Genomic DNA, 17,495 nt, shown 5'->3' with positions numbered 1-17,495 from the left:
GGCCCTCCCGGTGCACAGCCAAGGCTGCTGCTGGACACTGCCGCTGGGTCACCATGGCAACAGGTGGCCAGGGGATGGGTCAGGCCTGACCATCCTGACAACAACCCTGTCTGACCTTGAAGCTGGGCACACCAGCTACAGGTACCAAAAGTCCCCTCCAGGAAGACAAGGGAGAAGGAGAGGGATCAAGAAGAGGGAACAGGGGGAGAAGAGAGAGGTGACAGAGACAGGGAAAGAGAAAGAAGGGGAAAAGAGAGAATAGACAAACCATGAGGTCCAAGAATAGAAGCTGGGAGAGAACAGAGCAAGCAGCAGAGAATCAATCTCTCGCTTTCTCTCTCTCCAGAGGGAAGTAAGGGAAGCAGGAAAGGGGCCCCCTCACCCCTCCCAGGCTCCACACATTCCTCAGGCCTGAGCTGCTCCTCGCAGCCCAGTAGGATTCTGGCTGCAGCTGGGACTTCCTGCCCCAGGAAGCTAGCAACACGCTGGGTGGCCCCTTCCAGGCCCAGCTGCTCCTCCAGCCCCTGCAGGCCCTTCCTTCTGAGGGATGGTGCCCCCCGCCCCCCAGGAGGTGAGGCTGCTTCCCCCAGCCTCTCGGGCAGCACCTTCAGGCTGACCTCCCCTACACTCCCCGAGGCCCGCAGACGTCCCCAGCGGATAGAGTGTCAGCCTGCGGACCCAAGGGTCCCGGTTCAATTCCAGTGAGGGGCATGTACCTGGGTTGCAGGCTCCTCCCCTGCACAGGCCCTCCTCCTTCCTCAGGGCACATCCAGGAGGCAACCAATCGATGTGCTTCTCTCACATCGATGTTTCTCTCTGTCTTTCCCTCTCTTCCACTCTCTGAAAATCAATGGGAAAAACATCCTCGGGTGAGGATTTAAAAAAATCAAATAAATACAAAATGTTCAAGAAACCTTTCTAAGCAGGGCCAAGTGGTAAAAAGCACAGGGGTTGGGACTTCGTGCACGGAACGCATTCCTTTACACCGGGTAAGGAGCAGGCCAGGCCTCAGGTGAGACCCTGAGTCACCAGGTCTCAGGGTGAGGCCCTGAGTCACCAGGTCCCAGGGTGAGGCCCAGAGCTGGGCCCACCGTTGGTGGCAGGGGCTGCTGTGCTCTGAGGCAGTGCACCACCTGCTCTCCGCTGGGCACTCCACGTCTGTCCCTGGGCCTCCCACTCTGGCTGCAAGATCCGTGTGCTGGTCCCACCTCCCACACCCCCATGTGTGCCCTACACTGTCTGAGGACTCTCAGCCCACAGTTAAGGTTTGTTGAAGAAATGACGAGCAGGGCACAGAGAGAAGAAGGAAGAAAACAGGAAGGCCTAGGGCCCTGGTCCTCAAACTGCGGCTCGAGAGCCATATGCAACTCTTTAGCCCCTTGAGTTTTTAGCAAAGGCCAGCTTAGGAGTACGCTAATTAAGTTAATAACAATGTACCTATATAGTTTAAGCTTAAAATTTTGGCTCTCAAAAGAAATTTCAATCATCGTACTGTTGATATTTGGCTCTGTTGACTAATGAGTTTGCCGACCACTGGCCTAAGGGGCTGGCAGCAGGCCCCCCTGACCCAGGCTGCATGGGCATCCTGGCCCCACTCCTGTCTCCCAAGAATGGCCTTTTACGTAAGACACGCTGAACCTCACTTTCCACTCCTATAAAGTGGCAATAATGTTCATAAAGAGGATTCGATGAGATTTTATGTGCAAATTGCTTAGAATAAGGTCTCACCCATCGAAAGTACTTGAAAAGTGTTAGCACTTCATGTTGTTAAAAAGCAAGGCTAGCCCTAACCAGTTTGACTTGGTGGATAGAGCGTCAGCCTGCGGACTGAAGGGTCCTGGGTTCAATTCCAGTCAAGGGCACATGCCCGGGTTGCAGGCTCTGTCCCCAGTAGGGGGCGTGCAGGAGGCAGCCAATCAATGTTCACTGGGAACAAGGCCTCCAGGCACAAGGGTAGAGGTCACAGGGGCGGGAATAGACATAGTCTGCATTAGCATAGACCCAGGATATTGGTGAGTGATCCTGAGAGGTGTCTCCTGGGGAGACATTTGTCTGCTCTGTTCAACATGGGATCAAATGGCTTGAGTAAAGACACATCCGCTCATGGTTGGCCACCTGAAACATAACACAAATGTCAAGCCAAGCAGATGAAAACAAACAAGATTTACGGTATCAGCCTGCATTTACATTTTTTCTTATTGCCATCACTTTGCTTTCAGTTATACGCATGCTGAGTGGCTCTAATTTAATGGTTGTTTATGCAAAAACAGCCGCATGCTTTCATCTGTCCACAGCTCAACAGTGACAACTCCTGCTGTAACTAAAGGAGCACCCTGGGGCTGCTGAAGGCTTCTGCTGTCATGAGCGGTGGGGGCATGTGTAGGGCCAGAAAGATTTAATGGCAGGGAGAAGACAGCCTCCCCCTGGGTCTGGCCCAGCCCTGGGAGGGAGCAGGGAGTGGCAGAGGACAAGCATGCCCCAGGAGGGACAGTGAGGGGGCTGGGCTACCTTTGACCTGAGTGGCAGGCCTCTAGCTGTAAATCTAAGGACTGGCTGGGTCAGAGGACAGGAGGGTCCTAGTGAGGTATAAAACCAAGACCAGATAGGGATGGACAAGGTTAGAAAGAGGCCAATTCTGGCTGTGGATCAACATAGATCCTTCTTTTATACATATACTAGAGGCCCAGTGCACAAAATTCATGCACTCGGGTGGGGTTGGGGTGTCCCTCAGGCTGGCCTGTGCCCTCTCAGGGGATATGTGACTGCTGCAGAGGCAGGAGAGGCTCCCGCCACTGCCACTGTGCTCACCACCCATGAGCCTGGCTTTTGGCCGAGTGGCGCTCCCCCTGTGGGAGTGCACTGACCACTAGGGGACAGCTCCTGCATTGAGCATCTGCCCCCTGATGGTCAATGTGTGTAATAGCGGCCAGTCATTTCACCAACATGCCAAAACCAGCTCTTCAACATCTCCTGAGGGGTCCCGGATTGCAAGAGGGCACAGGCCAACCCGAGGGACTCCACTGGCGCACAATTGGGGCTTGGAAGGGGAGTGACACGAGAGGTTGGCCAGCCAGGGGGGGACCATGGGAGGACTCTAGGGCGTGTCTGGCCCATCTTGCTCAGTCCCTATCTGCTAGACCCCAGCAGAAAGTTGAGTGTCTGTTCCTTGGTGGTCACAGTGCATGTCATAGCAACTGGTCAACAAGTCAACTGTCTGCTCTCTGGTAGTCAGTGTACATCATAGCAAGCGGTTGAGTGGCCTTAGCATATCATTAGCATATTAAGCTTTGATTGGTTGAACATCTGACCAGACAACTGGACACTTAGCATTTAAGCTTTTATTATATAGGATTTTTTATTGATTTCAGAGAGAAAAGGAATGGGAGAGAGAGAAACATCAAGGATGAGAGAGAATCATTGATCGGCCCAAATCAGCCGGACCCCACCTATGTACAAATTCATGTACCAGACCGCTAGTAAACAAAGGATTAAAATAATTTTAGAGAATGAAAAGTGCTACCCAAAAAAATAATAAAAATGGTGGACGTGCTGAAACCGGTTTGGCTCAATGGATAGAGCGTCGGCCTGAAGACTGAGAGGTCCCAGGTTCGATTCCAGTCAAGGGCATGTACTTTGGTTGCGGGCACACTCCCAGCAGGGGGTGTGCAAGAGGCAGCTGACCAATGATTCTCTCTCATCAATGTTTCTAACTCTCTATCCCTCTCTCTTCCTCTCTGTAAAAAAATCAATAAAATATATATATTTTTAAATGGTGGATGTGACAAAGAGAGAAGGTGGTGGATGGGAGGAGCTAATTTAGGTTGGGTAATTAAGATCTGAATGAATAACAAAAAGGAGTGATTTTTGCATGGCTCAGGGGACACAGGTTGGGTCAGGGGAACAGAGAGCACAAAGATCCCAGGAGGGACAAGGACAGGCTTGGCTGCCAGAGGAACAGCGGGTGGCCCGGGCACTGGAGTGGTGTCAGGGAGGGGGCATGTGGGAAATGCAGCCAGGGGAACAGACAAGTGGGGCCATTGTCACCCAAAGCCTCGTAGGTTCCAGTGGAATTGGGGGTTTCCTCCAAGTGCAATGGGAGGAACTGGAAGCTGGAAGTGGAGAGGGAGGTGACCTGACCTGCATTTTAAGATCACTCTGCTGCTGTGTGGGGGTGGGTTAGAGGGTGAGAGAGAAAGCAGGGAGACTCCTCATGGGCCCCTGCCGTCCAGGGAGAGGTGATGGAGCTCAGGCTGGGCTAGGAACACTGGAGAGGCAGAGAGATGATGGCCCCAGGGAGGACTGGGAGGTGGGGCCAGCAGTGCTGACGGATTCCACACCTGAGCATGAGAGAGAGGGAGGATGCAGGCAGGACCCAGGTTTTGGACACATGGCTGGTGAGTGACAGTGCTGGTTACTGAGTTGGGGTGACTGGGGAGAAATAAGTAGGGGATGGAATCAAGAATTTTTGATATCCTATTAAACAGGTAAAGGGAAGTGTCAAGGAGGCAACAATGTTCAAGTTTGGAGGCCACTGGTGAAGAGCTGTAGCTGGAGACATGAGAGTATTTGGGCATTTAAGGTCCACAGGACAATGGTAAGATATGTACACAGATAATAATTGAATTAAAAAAAATAAGGATAAAAAAAAAAAGGGCTGAAACCGGTTTGACTCAGTGGATAGAGCGTCAGCCTTCGGACTGAAGGGTCCCAGGTTCGATTCTGGTCAAGGGCATGTACCTTGGTTGCGGGCACAACCCCAGTAGGGGGTGTACAAGAGGCAGCTTATTGATGTTTCTTTCTCATTGATGTTTCTAACTTTCTATCCCTCTCTCTTCCTCTCTAAAAAAATCAATAAAAATATATTATTTTTAAAAAAGGTCCACAGGACTCTGCAGTTGTGGTCGGTCACATATGCTGCTAATCCTTTGCTGCTATTCCCTGGGTCAGGTCTAACCCAGGAGTCTAACCCTCCCCCACTTTGAATCTACGTCACGGGTTGTGACATTTCACCTGGTGACTTCTGAGACTGGATATGAGAAGCCTGGCAGCTTCCATTCAGGTCCCTGGAGCCCTTGCTCTGGTGAGCAGCTGCCAGGTGGGAAGTCTGAGACCATCCTACAAAAAAGGCCCCACGTTGGTGCTGGGAATGACAGTTCCAGTGAGGCCCAGCCTTCTGTCCATGCCAAGTGGCCAGGTACCCACAATGCCATCTTGAGCTCCCTAGGCCAGCTGACCCACCAACTGAACACCCCCAAGTAACCTTTGATGGCATAATCTCCATCAACGCCATGTAGAGCAGAACAGTCACCCAGCTAAGCCCTGCCCAGTTCTTAACAAATAAAATCCTATATAATAAAAGCCTAATATGCAAATTGTCCCCTCGACCTGGAGTTCTACCAGGAGTTTGACCATTCACTATGATGAGTCCTGACCACCAGGGGGAGACATGGAACATGCAGGCATGAACAACATGGCACTGGCAGTGGGTAGCAGTGGAGGCACTGCCGGCTCTGACAAGAGTGGGACTGCAGCAGGATGGTGGACTGGGTGAGTGGGCAGCGCCAGGTCAAGGCAGGTGTGAGCAGGGCCTGATTGTCCTGCCAATCACCCCACAGATGGCAAACAGAGGCAGGGCCACCACCCAGCTCCCAGGTGCTGAGGGAGCTGGGCAGAGGCCCGATGACTCAGGCGAAAGGGGGTGCACAGGGACTAGGGTCCCAGGTGCTGCCCAGGGCCCAGAGATCCATGCCAGATGCTCACGCTTCGATCACACCACACCCATGCACAAATTTCTTACACCAGGTCTCTAGTCTCAAAATATAATAAAATGGTTCTTGTTTTAAGCCACTAAGTTTTGGGGGTAGTTTGTCACACAACATAGCAACCAGAACAGACACCGTCTGAAGAGAGCACCAAGACAGAGCTATTTAGAGGTAGAGTCGGAGGAGGACCTTGTGACGTAGACTGAGAAGGGGTACTGGGTGAGGAGGGAGGAGCCCCAGGAGGGGTGGACCTCTGAAGGAGGGGGCTGCTGGTCCATAGGCACGGAGCAGTCAAGGCAGATGGGGAGAGAAACTATGAGAACGCTGGAGGAGGGAGGGTGGAGAGAGAGGGGAGCCCAGTTAGAGTGAATTAGAGAAAGGAGGAGGGGTAAAGAAGTGGAAAACTTTCAGAGATATCTGTGAGGAAGGGGAGCAAAGAAGCAAGATAGCTGTTGGAAGGGTACACGGGGATAGGGCAGGGATGCTGTTACCCAGAGCCTGGGAGCCACGAGAGCTCATTTGCTTGCTAATGGGACAGAGCAAGTAGGAGAGGGGTCCGCCTGAGCCGGAGAGCTGCCTGCAGAACAGAGGCTGCCCAAGAATTGCCCTTGCAGAAGCTCAAAGATCCCTTTTCCGATATCGCTGGCAGCCATTTATTGTGCCTACTGTGTGCCAGGCCAGTTCTTGGGGGTCCTTTAATTCTCAGCTCCCCTCTGAAGCAGGAGCCCTCAGTTTATCGCTGAGAAGAAACTCGGGGGTCATGGGGAGATCCACCCAAGGACACGTGGCCAGGAAAAGACAGAGGCGAGGCTGAACTTGGGTTCTCTGACTCCGGAGGGGGATGCCAGTCCGGAGGGAGATCCAGTCACCAGCCCAGGGGAACTTCTGAGACAGAGCCTGGCACCCTGGAGGCCCTCTGTGGGCGGCCTCCCAGAGCCTCAGACGCCCAGGTGGTATGGAGAAAAACTGGAAGGGGTGGTCTCTGGCCTGTCCATCCCACCTGGGCGGCACCCCCACATCACCACCCCACCCATGTGGCCGATCCACAGGCGGAGCAGGCTCCGAAGGGCCTCCCAGCCTCGTGCCTGCCCAGCGGACATCCGTCTGTGCAGTGAGACACCCTGGGCCCGGCTGCCGGAAGCTCTCTGTCTTCAGAAGCCAGGTGGGGCCCTGGGGGTGGGGACTGCCGCTCAGTCCCAGGAGGCCCTCAGGGTGCGGTGCAGGGAGCCGGAAAGCAATTCTGTGCTTGTTCTCTCCCCGTTTTCTTCAGGGGAGGAGTCCCTCCCGCTGAGCTAAAGTCATTTAATCCTCAGCCCCTTCTTCTCCCCCCCCCCCCCCACCTCTTCCCCACGCATCCCACTGCTCTCAAGGCCTGCAGGCACACCATGTAACCTCAGGAACCCATCTCTGTGTAATGCCAGCATGGAATAGGCCTGCTTGGCTCAAAAAATGACAGGGACCATTATCAGCCCCGAGTCCCCCACGTTACAGGTGAGGAAAGGGGCTGGGAAAGGCGAGCTGCTGCTCACCAATCCACAGCCAGCAGGAGTCTTCCAACTCCACACCACCCTTCCGGGCCTCCCACCGCGCACAGGCACCCACCGAGAAGGAGAGAAGCGGGTCTCTCCACACCGCCCTCCCTCCCCGAGGAATCAAGGAAATGGGAGACCCACCTGGTGGAGCTGGCCGGGAGTGTGCTGGCACCTGAGGCTCCTCTGGGAAGGCTGAAGGGGCACTCCCTTCCGACCGCTAATCAGTTTCAGGTCTGGGTGCCGGGCCACACCCCCAGGGGCGGATCACAGCCGGCTCCAGAGGTCACATGTAGGACAAGGCCAAGGAGTGAGGAGATGTGGGGTTCGGCTGGCAGCGCCACCCACAATGAGCAACAGGTTCCACCCGCCCTGAGGCCACGCTCACTCCGGCGGGCAAGGCCCCTAAGCCCCTGAGCCCCCTCCTTTTGTTTACGGAACCTGGATACCTCCCCCAGCATCCCATCCTGCCCCAGGGCAGGAGCAAGCAGACCAGGTAAAGCAGTGACCAAATGAGGACACAGGGCACACCTTGAGGGCAGGGGGCCAGCCCCGTGTCTCCGCAGAGTCCCAGTGTCTCAGTACAATTTCCCAGCTTTATTGAGATGTGGTTGGCAAATAAAAATGATACGTATTATTTAGGTTGCACAATGTGATGTTTTAATATACATATACATTGTGAAACAATTACCGCAAATCAAAAGGTGCTTAATACTGACATTAATTAGTGAACGTCTGATTTGCTAAGGGAAAATTACTACTATTCAAGAAGCCCAGGGCAGAATGGATGTACAGATCACATGGGTGAGGGGTCACTGCCGAATTCTCTCCCCATTTCTATGGAACGGGCTCTTTCCCGCACAGCTGTCTCTCCTCCAGGGATCCCGGCCTGTCCCCGAGACTGTGCGGGGCCGCCTCTGGGCCTCCCGCCGCCTCAGCCTGGCCACACCGTGCTGCCGTCATCGGCCTGTTCCTCTCTGTCTCCCCGGGGAAGATCCACGGGGGCCCCTGAGGACAGGTCCAGTCTGACTCCTCCCTGCGTCCCCGAAGCACCAGACTCTGGTTGTTTCCATCCCTGCCCTGACGTCACCCCGACCCGCGAGGAAGCTGCCTCCGGGAATGGCAGGGGCACGCAGGCCCACCGCCAGGGAGCCGCCCGCCAGCACCATCTGTCCCCGGAGCCACAGGACACGGCGGCCACCAGGCAGCACTGCCCGTGCCTCCGCCAGCCAGGTCGGCCCAGGACAAGAGCCCTCAGCCCCAGCGAGGGCCCCGCTCGGCGGCAGCCCCGGGTCAGACCTGGGATTCTCTGACTGGCCCAGAGCGCCTCAGTGCCAGGGCCTGGTGTTCCTGTCTGTAAAGCCAGGTGAATACCAGCAGTCGCGCAGAGCAGTGGGGAGTTTTAAACACGCCTGACTCTCAGCAGGTCCTCAACAAGAGGTAGCTTTCACCTTCTCAGCTGACCCGCCGGCCCTGTTACCCACCCACTGAGGAAACTGAGGTCCCGAGGAGGTGAGAAGGGCCACTGCAGTGTCCACCATGGCCCATTAGGTGCCAAGTTCTTTTCTTTTTTTTTTAATATATTTTATTGATTTTTCACAGAGAAGAAGAGAAAGGGACAGATAATCAGAAACATTGATGACAGAGAAACATCAATCAGCTGCCTCCTGCACACCCCCCACTGGGGATGTGCCTGCAACCCATGTACATGCCCTTGACCAGAATCGAACCCGGGACCCTTCAGTCCGCAAGCCGACACTCTATCCCCTGAGCCAAACCGGTTTCGGCTAGGTGCCAAGTTCTACCATCCTCCAAAGCCTTTCAGCTCACCAATAGCCTATCCCAGTGGTCGGCAAACTCATGAGTCAACAGAGCCAAATATCAACAGTACAACGATTGAAATTTCTTTTGGGAGCCAAATTTTTTTTTAAACTTAAACTTCTTCTAACACCACTTCTTCAACATAGACTCGCCCAGGACGTGGTATTTTTGTGGAAGAGCCACACTCAAGGGGCCAAAGAGCCGCATGTGGCTCGCAAACCGCAGTTTGCCGACCACGGGCCTAGCAAGATCTGCGGGAAGACCTACTCCCACATGAGGCAACTGAGGCCCAGAGTGAAGTGAGTTAGTGTCTCCGAGGCGGGTCTCTGGGCGCTCGCACTGTGGGCAGCGTGGCGGTGAGCCCCGCCACCCAGGGGTGCCCGGGGTGCCAGCTCGGCCCGCCTGGACCAGGCACAGGTGAAGGCAGTGGAGCGCCTCCCTGGACGCTGGTGTGCGCGAGGCGGGGCAGGTGGGCAGCCCTGGATCGGCACTGTCAGTGTGAGAAGGTGGGCAGAGGAGGCTCGGGTGGTGGGTGGGTCTGAGTATGACAGACAGTGAACCCACATTTTGGGTGCAGAGGCCCCGGATGCCTCTCTGGTCAAGACAGGGGCTGGAAAGGGGTCCCAGCCTCACTGGTAGAGGTTCTGAGTCCCTCGCCAGCCGTACAAACCCGGGCACATCATCTCACTTCTTGGTACCTCCTCGGTGCCAGGGGGCTGATCCTATTGCCCAACTACGTGTTGCGAGTGGCAGGTGTGGATGGGAAGGTGGCTGGGACCTTCAGAGAGGGTGCTGGCCATTCAGAGAAGCACCGTGAGGATGTGCTGCCTTGGTCCCTGAGCTCAGGGTGCAGGGACTGCGTACCATGGCACCAGCCTGGGGGGCCAGGGAGTCCTCAAGGAGTGCACGGTCAGCTGAAACCGGTTTGGCTCAGTGGATAGAGCGTCGGCCTGCGGACTGAAAGGTCCCGGGTTCAATTCCAGTCAAGGGCATGTACCTTGATTTCGGGCACATTCCCCAGTAGAGGGTGTGCAGCAGGCAGCTGATCGATGATTCTCTCTCATTGATGTTTCTAACTGTCTATCCCTCTCTCTTCCTCTCTGTAAAAAGTCAATAAAATATATTTTTTTTAAAAAAGGAATGCACAGTCTGGTGGGCAGGACTATATAACCCAGGGTATCCCAGACCTCAAACAGGGCCCAGCCTGCTTCGTGGCAGCCGCGTCTCAGCCCCTCCAGCTACGCTGCCCTCGCTCACTCCACTCCAAGCCACAGGGCCCCCCTGCTGCTCAGACACACCAAGCTCCCCCACCTTGGAGCCTGCAGCTGCATGCTGTTCCCTCTGCCTGGAATGCTCTTCCCCCAGGTCCGCCCACAGCTGCCTCCTTCTCGGCAGCTAGGTTTTACCCAGCGATCACCGGCACACGAAGCTCCTGCCCTCTCTCATTATTCTCTCTCTTCTCTGTCCTCCAGGCAGCCCGGGTCCAATCCCGGCAGTGCCACTTCCTGGCTGTGTGACCTTGCGCAAGTTACTTAACCTCTCTGCCTCAGTGTCATCTTTAAGGCTGGCACAAAGCTACTATCTGCTGTCGAGTTGTTAGAAGGAATGGCATGCTTGGCACAACATAGCTAGCACTCGTGTGGCACTCACCCTACCGTTACTGACACTCAGGCACTGGACAAGGAATCAGCTTTTCCTTCTGTATTTCTCTGCCTGTCCTGTCTCTCGGTCTCCCTCATTAGCGGAAGCCCCACACCACAGCCTGGGCTCATCCCAGTGTACTCAGCACCTGACACCTGCTGATCCTGTGGAGGGAACAACTGACGTCAGGAAGACATCCTAAGGAAAATGCCATTGATTCTGGGAGCAGGCAGGATGGGGATTGGAATGGGAGATGACGGCCACACTGGGTCTTAAAAGATAAAGAAGAGTCCTCCAGGGCAGACTAAGGATGCCACGGGTGTCTGCCCCTGGCTGGGGCTGAGGTTCAAATGTAAGTGTCTGAGCCTTGCCTCTTCCTCCAGGAAGCCTTCTGGGACCTCTTCAGCCTGCGTCTGAGCGCCCATCGTCACTCCTTCTTCCAGTAGCTTTTGCACTCCTACATTTAATGGGCGTGTCATTTTATGTCTATGGTTCTCCCTTCCATCCCCGCACAGGGGGGTCCTCAATCGGATGACCCCTGCAATTCATTGTCGGGACCAACCTCAAGGTGAGGCACAGCCCCTTCACAAACACCCAGACCCCTAGGATGGCAAGGCGGGTGGGGGCCTCAGGGACACCCAGAGGTGGGGAGCGCCTGGTCCAAGGTTATAGGCGAGCAATGGGGCGAAGATAAACTAATCCAGGGTGATCCAATGTTGTACCCTAAACCTCCCCGTATCTGAACCAGACCCCCTAATGCGCTGGAGTTTGGGGTGGGAAGGCACACCTCCAGCTTCCTCGGGTCCCAGGGGAAGCAGTGGTCGCCGCAGAAGGTGGGGAGCAGCATGTGGGTCTGTGGGTTCCTGCCAGCAGCACAGGGCTTCTCGGAAGAGCTGGACAAACAGTTCCGCCCCGTTTCCACAGGAAATTAAGTTCCTGGGCCCCAAATGAATACCGGGAACTGACCTGAGCTAGGCTAGAACTCATGCTGAGCAGGGAGACCCCGCCTCCCACTGAGCTGCCTGCCGGCAGGTTCCTACCAGCCCAGTGTCCAGTGTAGACTGACCCCTGGATGGGAGATGGGAGGACAGGGGGACCTTTCCAGCAGACACAGATGCTCGGTGCTCCTCCGGCCCCCTGCCCCAGCTTGACAGCAGACCCACCACCTCCCTCATCCAGTCACTCCCTCCCTGAAGCCCTCTCTCCCTCCCTGCCTCCCTCCCTGACACCTGCAGAGCGCTTGCTGAGTACCCAGTGGTGGGCAGAAGCCAGAACATTCCACAATGCCCGATACCTGCAGAGCCCCAAGATATTTGCCAACCACATGTTTATTTGCCAGCCCCACCCCTGTAAGGTGAGGTCCCCCTTTTGTTCCCAGTTTAACATGGCTTTCTTTAGTCCCCAGTGAAGAGAGCTGGGTGGGAGGGGGGGGGGGGGGAATTGGTTTGCTTGCTTTTATTCAAAATGGCTTTGATAACAGCCCAGAAAACAGGCCCCAACTCTGTGTTCCTGGGGAACTTAGGGAATTCAGGAGGGAATAAGGGAGTCCAAGGAGATCTGCCATGTAGGCAACGGGTCAAAGGTGGCAATCCAGGCCGGAGTGTTCTCCGCCGGCGCGCGGTCATCCGTGTCACCTTGCAGGTCCATTCCACGCCCCACACCCGGCTCCCCTCCCAGACTCAGTGTGGGTGCAGAGAGGCATGCCCGGGGCTCCGAGGCGGGATGTGTGGGTTGGAATCCCAGCTGGGCTTCCATCGGGCTGAGCCTCAGGTTCTTAAGAGCTCAGACTCGAGAGCCAAGTTTGAGTCGGTGTTCAAATCTCAGCTCTGCCCCTTCCTACCAGTGTAACCTGGGCAAGTCACTCAACTTCCCGTCTCCTCACCTGGGACGTGGGGATGGCAGCTTTGCCAGCCTCCCGGAGAGCGGAGTGGGGTAATTTATGCATGGTCTGGGGCCTGGCATGGCCAGCGCTGTGTAAGAAACTGTGCCAGAAGAGAGGAGCGCTCGCTTCGTAAAACGGTCGCAGTGATACGCCCTCCGCGGCTGCCTTCTCCCGGTGACTGATGAGGATGAAAGAGTCAAGCCAACGGGAGAAGAGTTGAAGAGGATGGAGCGTAAGAGAAGCCACAGACAGCCCCAGCCACCTGGAAGCCGCTCTCTGCCCTGGGCTCAGGGAACAGGAGGGAGACACCCCCTGCGGCTCAGATCCCACCCTGGGCCTTGCTTCCCGCTTGCTGGCGCCCACCTGGGCACTGAGAATCCCCTGGGGCTTTGGCCCTGCCCAACACTGCGCCTCACTGGCTGATGGAAGAGACTTACTTGCAAGTCTGCCACACAGTCCAGGGCGAGAAAGGACTAACTCGCTGTGCTGAGAGAAATCTGGGAAGGCTTCTCAGAGGAGGCAGCGTCTGAGCTGAGATCTGAGGGCTCAAAAGCACCTTCCCCAGGAAGCCAGTTAGCAGGGGGCGAGAGGAGGCTGGGGGGTCCCTCCAGCAGGAAGTGCAGTATGTACAACAGCTCGAGGAGAGAACAAGGTTGGTATACTGAGGCAGGGGCAAGCCGTGCAGGAGGGCTGCCATCCTAGATGCAGAGGGGAGGGCAGGGTGAGAGGGGGAGGGAGAGATAGGCAGAGCACATTGCCCAAGTCCTTTGGTATCAAGTAAGCAATGTGGACATCATGCTGAAGGCAGCCATCGGAGAAGGTGAGGGATCGCCGCGCGTACTTTTTGGATGCGGCCCGCAGGGGCAGGTGGGGCGGCGGGGGCTGGATGGGAGACCCGGGAGCCAGGCGGGAGGCTGCACGGAGCCCAAGCTCAGTGGTGATCGTGCAGATGGGAGGGGAGGCAGGGAGTGGGTAAGAGATTTCTTTACTTGCCCCCGCCCCTTTTAAAAAGGCCTTTCCTGAAAACATCCTCAGGGGCCACCCCTTCTACGCCCAGCACAGCCTTTGCCAGGGTGTCCTGAACCCTCCTCCCTCTGCTCCCCAGATCAAAAGCCAGCTGAGCGCTGTCTCGTGCCTCCGCATCTAATCTCAGCTCCAAAGTCCCTGGTAAGAGGTTCCCGGGAAACGATCGCGAGGTCACCTTGCAGGGAGCGTGTCACCAGCCCTCACTCAGTCCTGCACTTGCTTCGCCAAGAGCTTAGAACTCCCCCGAACCCCGGCTTCACCCTGTCACACTGGCCCACACCCCCGAATCCCTGAACTCTGAGACCACACAGCCACAGAGCTCGTGTGTCCTGCAGAAACTCACACAGACCCCTGCAGGGACACACACACACACACACACACACACACACACACACAGTATCCCAAACACAAAGAACATGCGGAACACGATTGCTCTCCGCACAGCCCGGCCTGGGGAGCCAGCAGCCCCCGGGGCTGGTGTGGGGGCGTGCTGCTCTTCATAAAACCAGCCCAGGATCCTGCCATCCCTCTTTCCAAAAGAGGGTGAGAAAACGGCCCGCGGACAATGACAGGGGAGACCTAGAACTTCTGACTTAAAATGGAAACTTCAGTTCTCCTCCGGGATCTCCAGATCATCCCCGCCCCTTTGCCTGCCACCCGCCCCGGCACCCCTTCCGTACCTTGCGCAGCTGATTTCCGACATTCTGCACATTCTGCATCATTGTGGCCGAGACCCCGCTAGCCAGCCGGCAGCACGCGCGGGCGGCAGCTCCCTCCGAGAGAGACGCGAGTCACCTGAGCAACAGTCGCGGGTTCCATATGAAGCCTGTGGGCAGTCTCCTCCCGCTCCTCCTCCCGAGCTCCCGCCCCCGCTGAGCCCAGGTCCCAGCCTCCTCGCAGACTGCCCTCTGCCCCCCCTCTCCTGGAGCCCCCCCACGCACAGCAGCTCCTGTGTCTGCCCGGAGGACAGGAAGGAAAGAGGCTGCCAGCTGGGGCACAGCCACCTCAGGGGGCCCTGTGCCCGCCCACTGGGCTCCTGGCCGGACACTCGCTTTTCTTCCAGCCAGACTGAGTCACCCCCTTTCCAGCCCCTTAGTCCTCCCCAACGGGGTCTCTTGGCTCTGGGGTCGCTCCCAGGGGCCCGGAAGCTCCAGATCCCCAGCCCCAGGCTGGCAGGCTGCTGAACCTCCGTGTGCAAGGATCAGGTGGGGAGGTGGCAGGAGGCCAGGGAGCTGCCAGCAAGTCCCGGAGAGATACCAGAGCCACCTGCTAGGACTCTTCACCCTTGGGAGTGCTGCTCCACCGCCCCTCCGCTCCAGGCTGCTGGCACCCAGCCACTGCTGGCCAGGCACAGGGCACACCCCCCTCACTGCCTTAAAATAGGTGGCGTGACTTTTCTAAAAGTGGCGCCTGCCACATCCCACCCCATGGGTTCCACAAGACTCAGCCCCTGGGCACCCCTCCTAGCCCCTCTGGAGCCACCACTGCCTGGGAGACCACCAGGATTTCCCCTTCTCCCTCTCACTCACGCAAGAGGCTTGATGAGGAGGCCTGGAAGCTCATCAAGGGGGACTGCTTATGACAGGGCAATAAAACACCATGCTCAGCAGAAACCGGTTTGGCTCAATGGATAGAGCGTCGGCTTGGGAACTGAAGGGTCCTGGGTTTGATTCCAGTCAAGGGCATGTGCCTTGGTTGCGGGCATATCCCCGGTAGGGAATGGGCAAGAGGCAGCTGATCGATGACTCTCTCTCATCGATGTTTCTGACTCTCTGTCTCTCCCCCTTCCTCTCTGTACAAAATCAATAAAATATATTTAAAAACACTCTTTGTTAAAACACCATGCTCACAGGTTGAGGGACAAAGAGGGGCGGCCATCCAGGCAGGGGGGCTAGATGGACAAGTGGATCTGGACCAATAGTGAACTCCTCATGATAACAGAGCACCTACTGTGTGCCAGGCCTCACCGTGGTCCTCCTCACCCCATCAGAGGTCCCTTGGGGAAGGTAGGTGACGGGCCTCACGTGGCATAGCTATTTTTTTAAATATATTTATTGATTTTTTTTTTTTTTTTTTTTTTAACAGAGAGGAAGAGAGAGGGATAGAGAGTTAGAAACATCAATGATGAGAGAGAAACATTGATCAGCTGCCTTTTGCATACCCACTACTGGGGATGTGCCCGCAACCAAGGTACGTGCCCTTGACTGGAATCGAACCCAGGACCTTTCAGTCTGCAGTCTGACAGTCTATCCACTGAGCCAAACCGGTTTGGCGGCATAGCTATTGAGTGCGGAGCTGCACTGGCACAGAGGTCACCCTGATTCCGAGGCCTCTGCCCTTCCCTGTGCCCCTCTGTTTCATTCACCACATATCGCGGCCTGCCTGCCCTGGGCCTGGCGCTCCGGGGCTCCAGGCCTGGCTCTTTCACACACGCGCTATGTGACTGTGGGTATGCTCCCTCCTCCCGCTGAGCCTCCCTGCTCTAGGAGTCAAGGACCCGTGTTCACCCCTATGAGTTCAAGTCTTGCTCTCAAATTATGGTCTGTCAGCCGCTTAGTGTCTACAGACAGAAAGTAAAGTCACACCTCAAAGACTGCAAGGTGGTCCAAGGATGGCCCTTGGGGTTGGGGCAAGCCCAGAGGCTTCCTGGAGGAGGCGGTGCCAGAGCTGGTCTACAGATCGAATGGGGCCCTGGCCAGCCTCTCTCAGTGATTAGGGCATTGGCCCTTGGACTGAAGGGTCCCAGGTCTGGTTCCCAGTCAGGGGCATGTACCTCAGTTGCAGGTTCGATCCCCAGTCCTGGTCCGGGCACATTTGGGAGGCAACCAATCAATGTGTCTCTCTCACGTCAATGTTTGGTCAGGGCATATGCCTGGGCTGCAGGCTTGGTCCCCTGTCAGGGGCGTGCAGAAAGCAGCCAATCAATTATTCTCTCTCATCATTGATGGTTTTGTCTTTCTCTCCCTCTTCCTTCCTCTTGAAATCAATAAAAAGAGGTTGGCCAGGCTGAGCAGAGGGGTGAGGGAAGGCCTGCCAGGAACAGAAGAGGGTGCTGTCATAGGCAGTGCGGATGCCCACTTTGCAGAAAAAAGCGGGGTGTCTGTTGAGGAGACCCTCGAATGCCAGGCAACAGGGTTTAGGCATCGAGAAGCCTCTGAGAATGACAAGCATGCTCAGCCATGTAAAAGCCATGTGAGGTGAGCAGGACAGGTGTCATGAGACCCCCTGGATGGTAAGGAAACGAGCATGGAGAGGGGCCAATTCACATCACTCAACCGCACTGGACTCGAGCAGGCAGCCAGGAGGATCTCGGGCTCTCGCTATGCCGATGAGGGAGTGACCCCCAGCGAGCCTCCGACCCCTCCCTACCCTCTCCCGGGAACGGTGGTGGCTCAGACTCACCGCTCTCAGTCTAGTCCCTCATCTTACAGATGAAAACATGAAGGCCCAGAAGTGAAAAGTGAGCCCCGCAAAGTCACCCGGCGAGGAGGGCGTCCAGAGGCACCGCTCCTGACCTCAGATGGAGAGCCCTGTCCACCCCCTCCCGCAACACGGCATCCAATGAGAGAGGCTGCAGGGAGACCTCTGAGAGGCTGTCTTTCCAGCAGGGCAATCAGCACGACTATCAGGACCGAGCAACAGAGGCCCCTCCCACCCAGAGGACTCTCTGCTCTCTGCTCTTTATTACAGAACCGACGCCTGTGTCTGGTCAGCAGTTCTGCTCAGGGTGGCACGCCAGTGACTATTTCCATGGATACCTGCCTCCCTTTCCCACCAGACCCAGACCAGGGCCCTACATGCCGGAAACATGAAACACGCCTGCACGAATCGCAG

The 17,495-nt window shown here is 56.3% G+C and overlaps 1 protein-coding gene across 1 annotated transcript in view; it reads right to left on the bottom strand.

The window, feature by feature from the left end:
• ACOT11 (acyl-CoA thioesterase 11) overlaps positions 1-14,827 on the bottom strand; it is a 44,794-nt gene extending 29,967 nt beyond the window's left edge. Inside the window, exon 1 of the mRNA XM_036446047.2 lies at positions 14,342-14,827. Coding sequence (XP_036301940.1) covers positions 14,342-14,383 — 42 coding nt within the window. The 5' untranslated portion in view covers positions 14,384-14,827. The remainder of the gene's footprint in view (positions 1-14,341) is intronic.
• Positions 14,828-17,495: the final 2,668 nt, after the last annotated feature.

This window comes from Pipistrellus kuhlii, unplaced genomic scaffold (assembly GCF_014108245.1).
Source record: "Pipistrellus kuhlii isolate mPipKuh1 unplaced genomic scaffold, mPipKuh1.p scaffold_m20_p_2, whole genome shotgun sequence".
In the NCBI taxonomy this organism is placed as follows: Eukaryota; Metazoa; Chordata; class Mammalia; order Chiroptera; family Vespertilionidae; genus Pipistrellus; species Pipistrellus kuhlii.
Note: the sequence above shows the minus strand (reverse complement) of the source record. Positions and strands in the feature narration are given on the sequence as shown.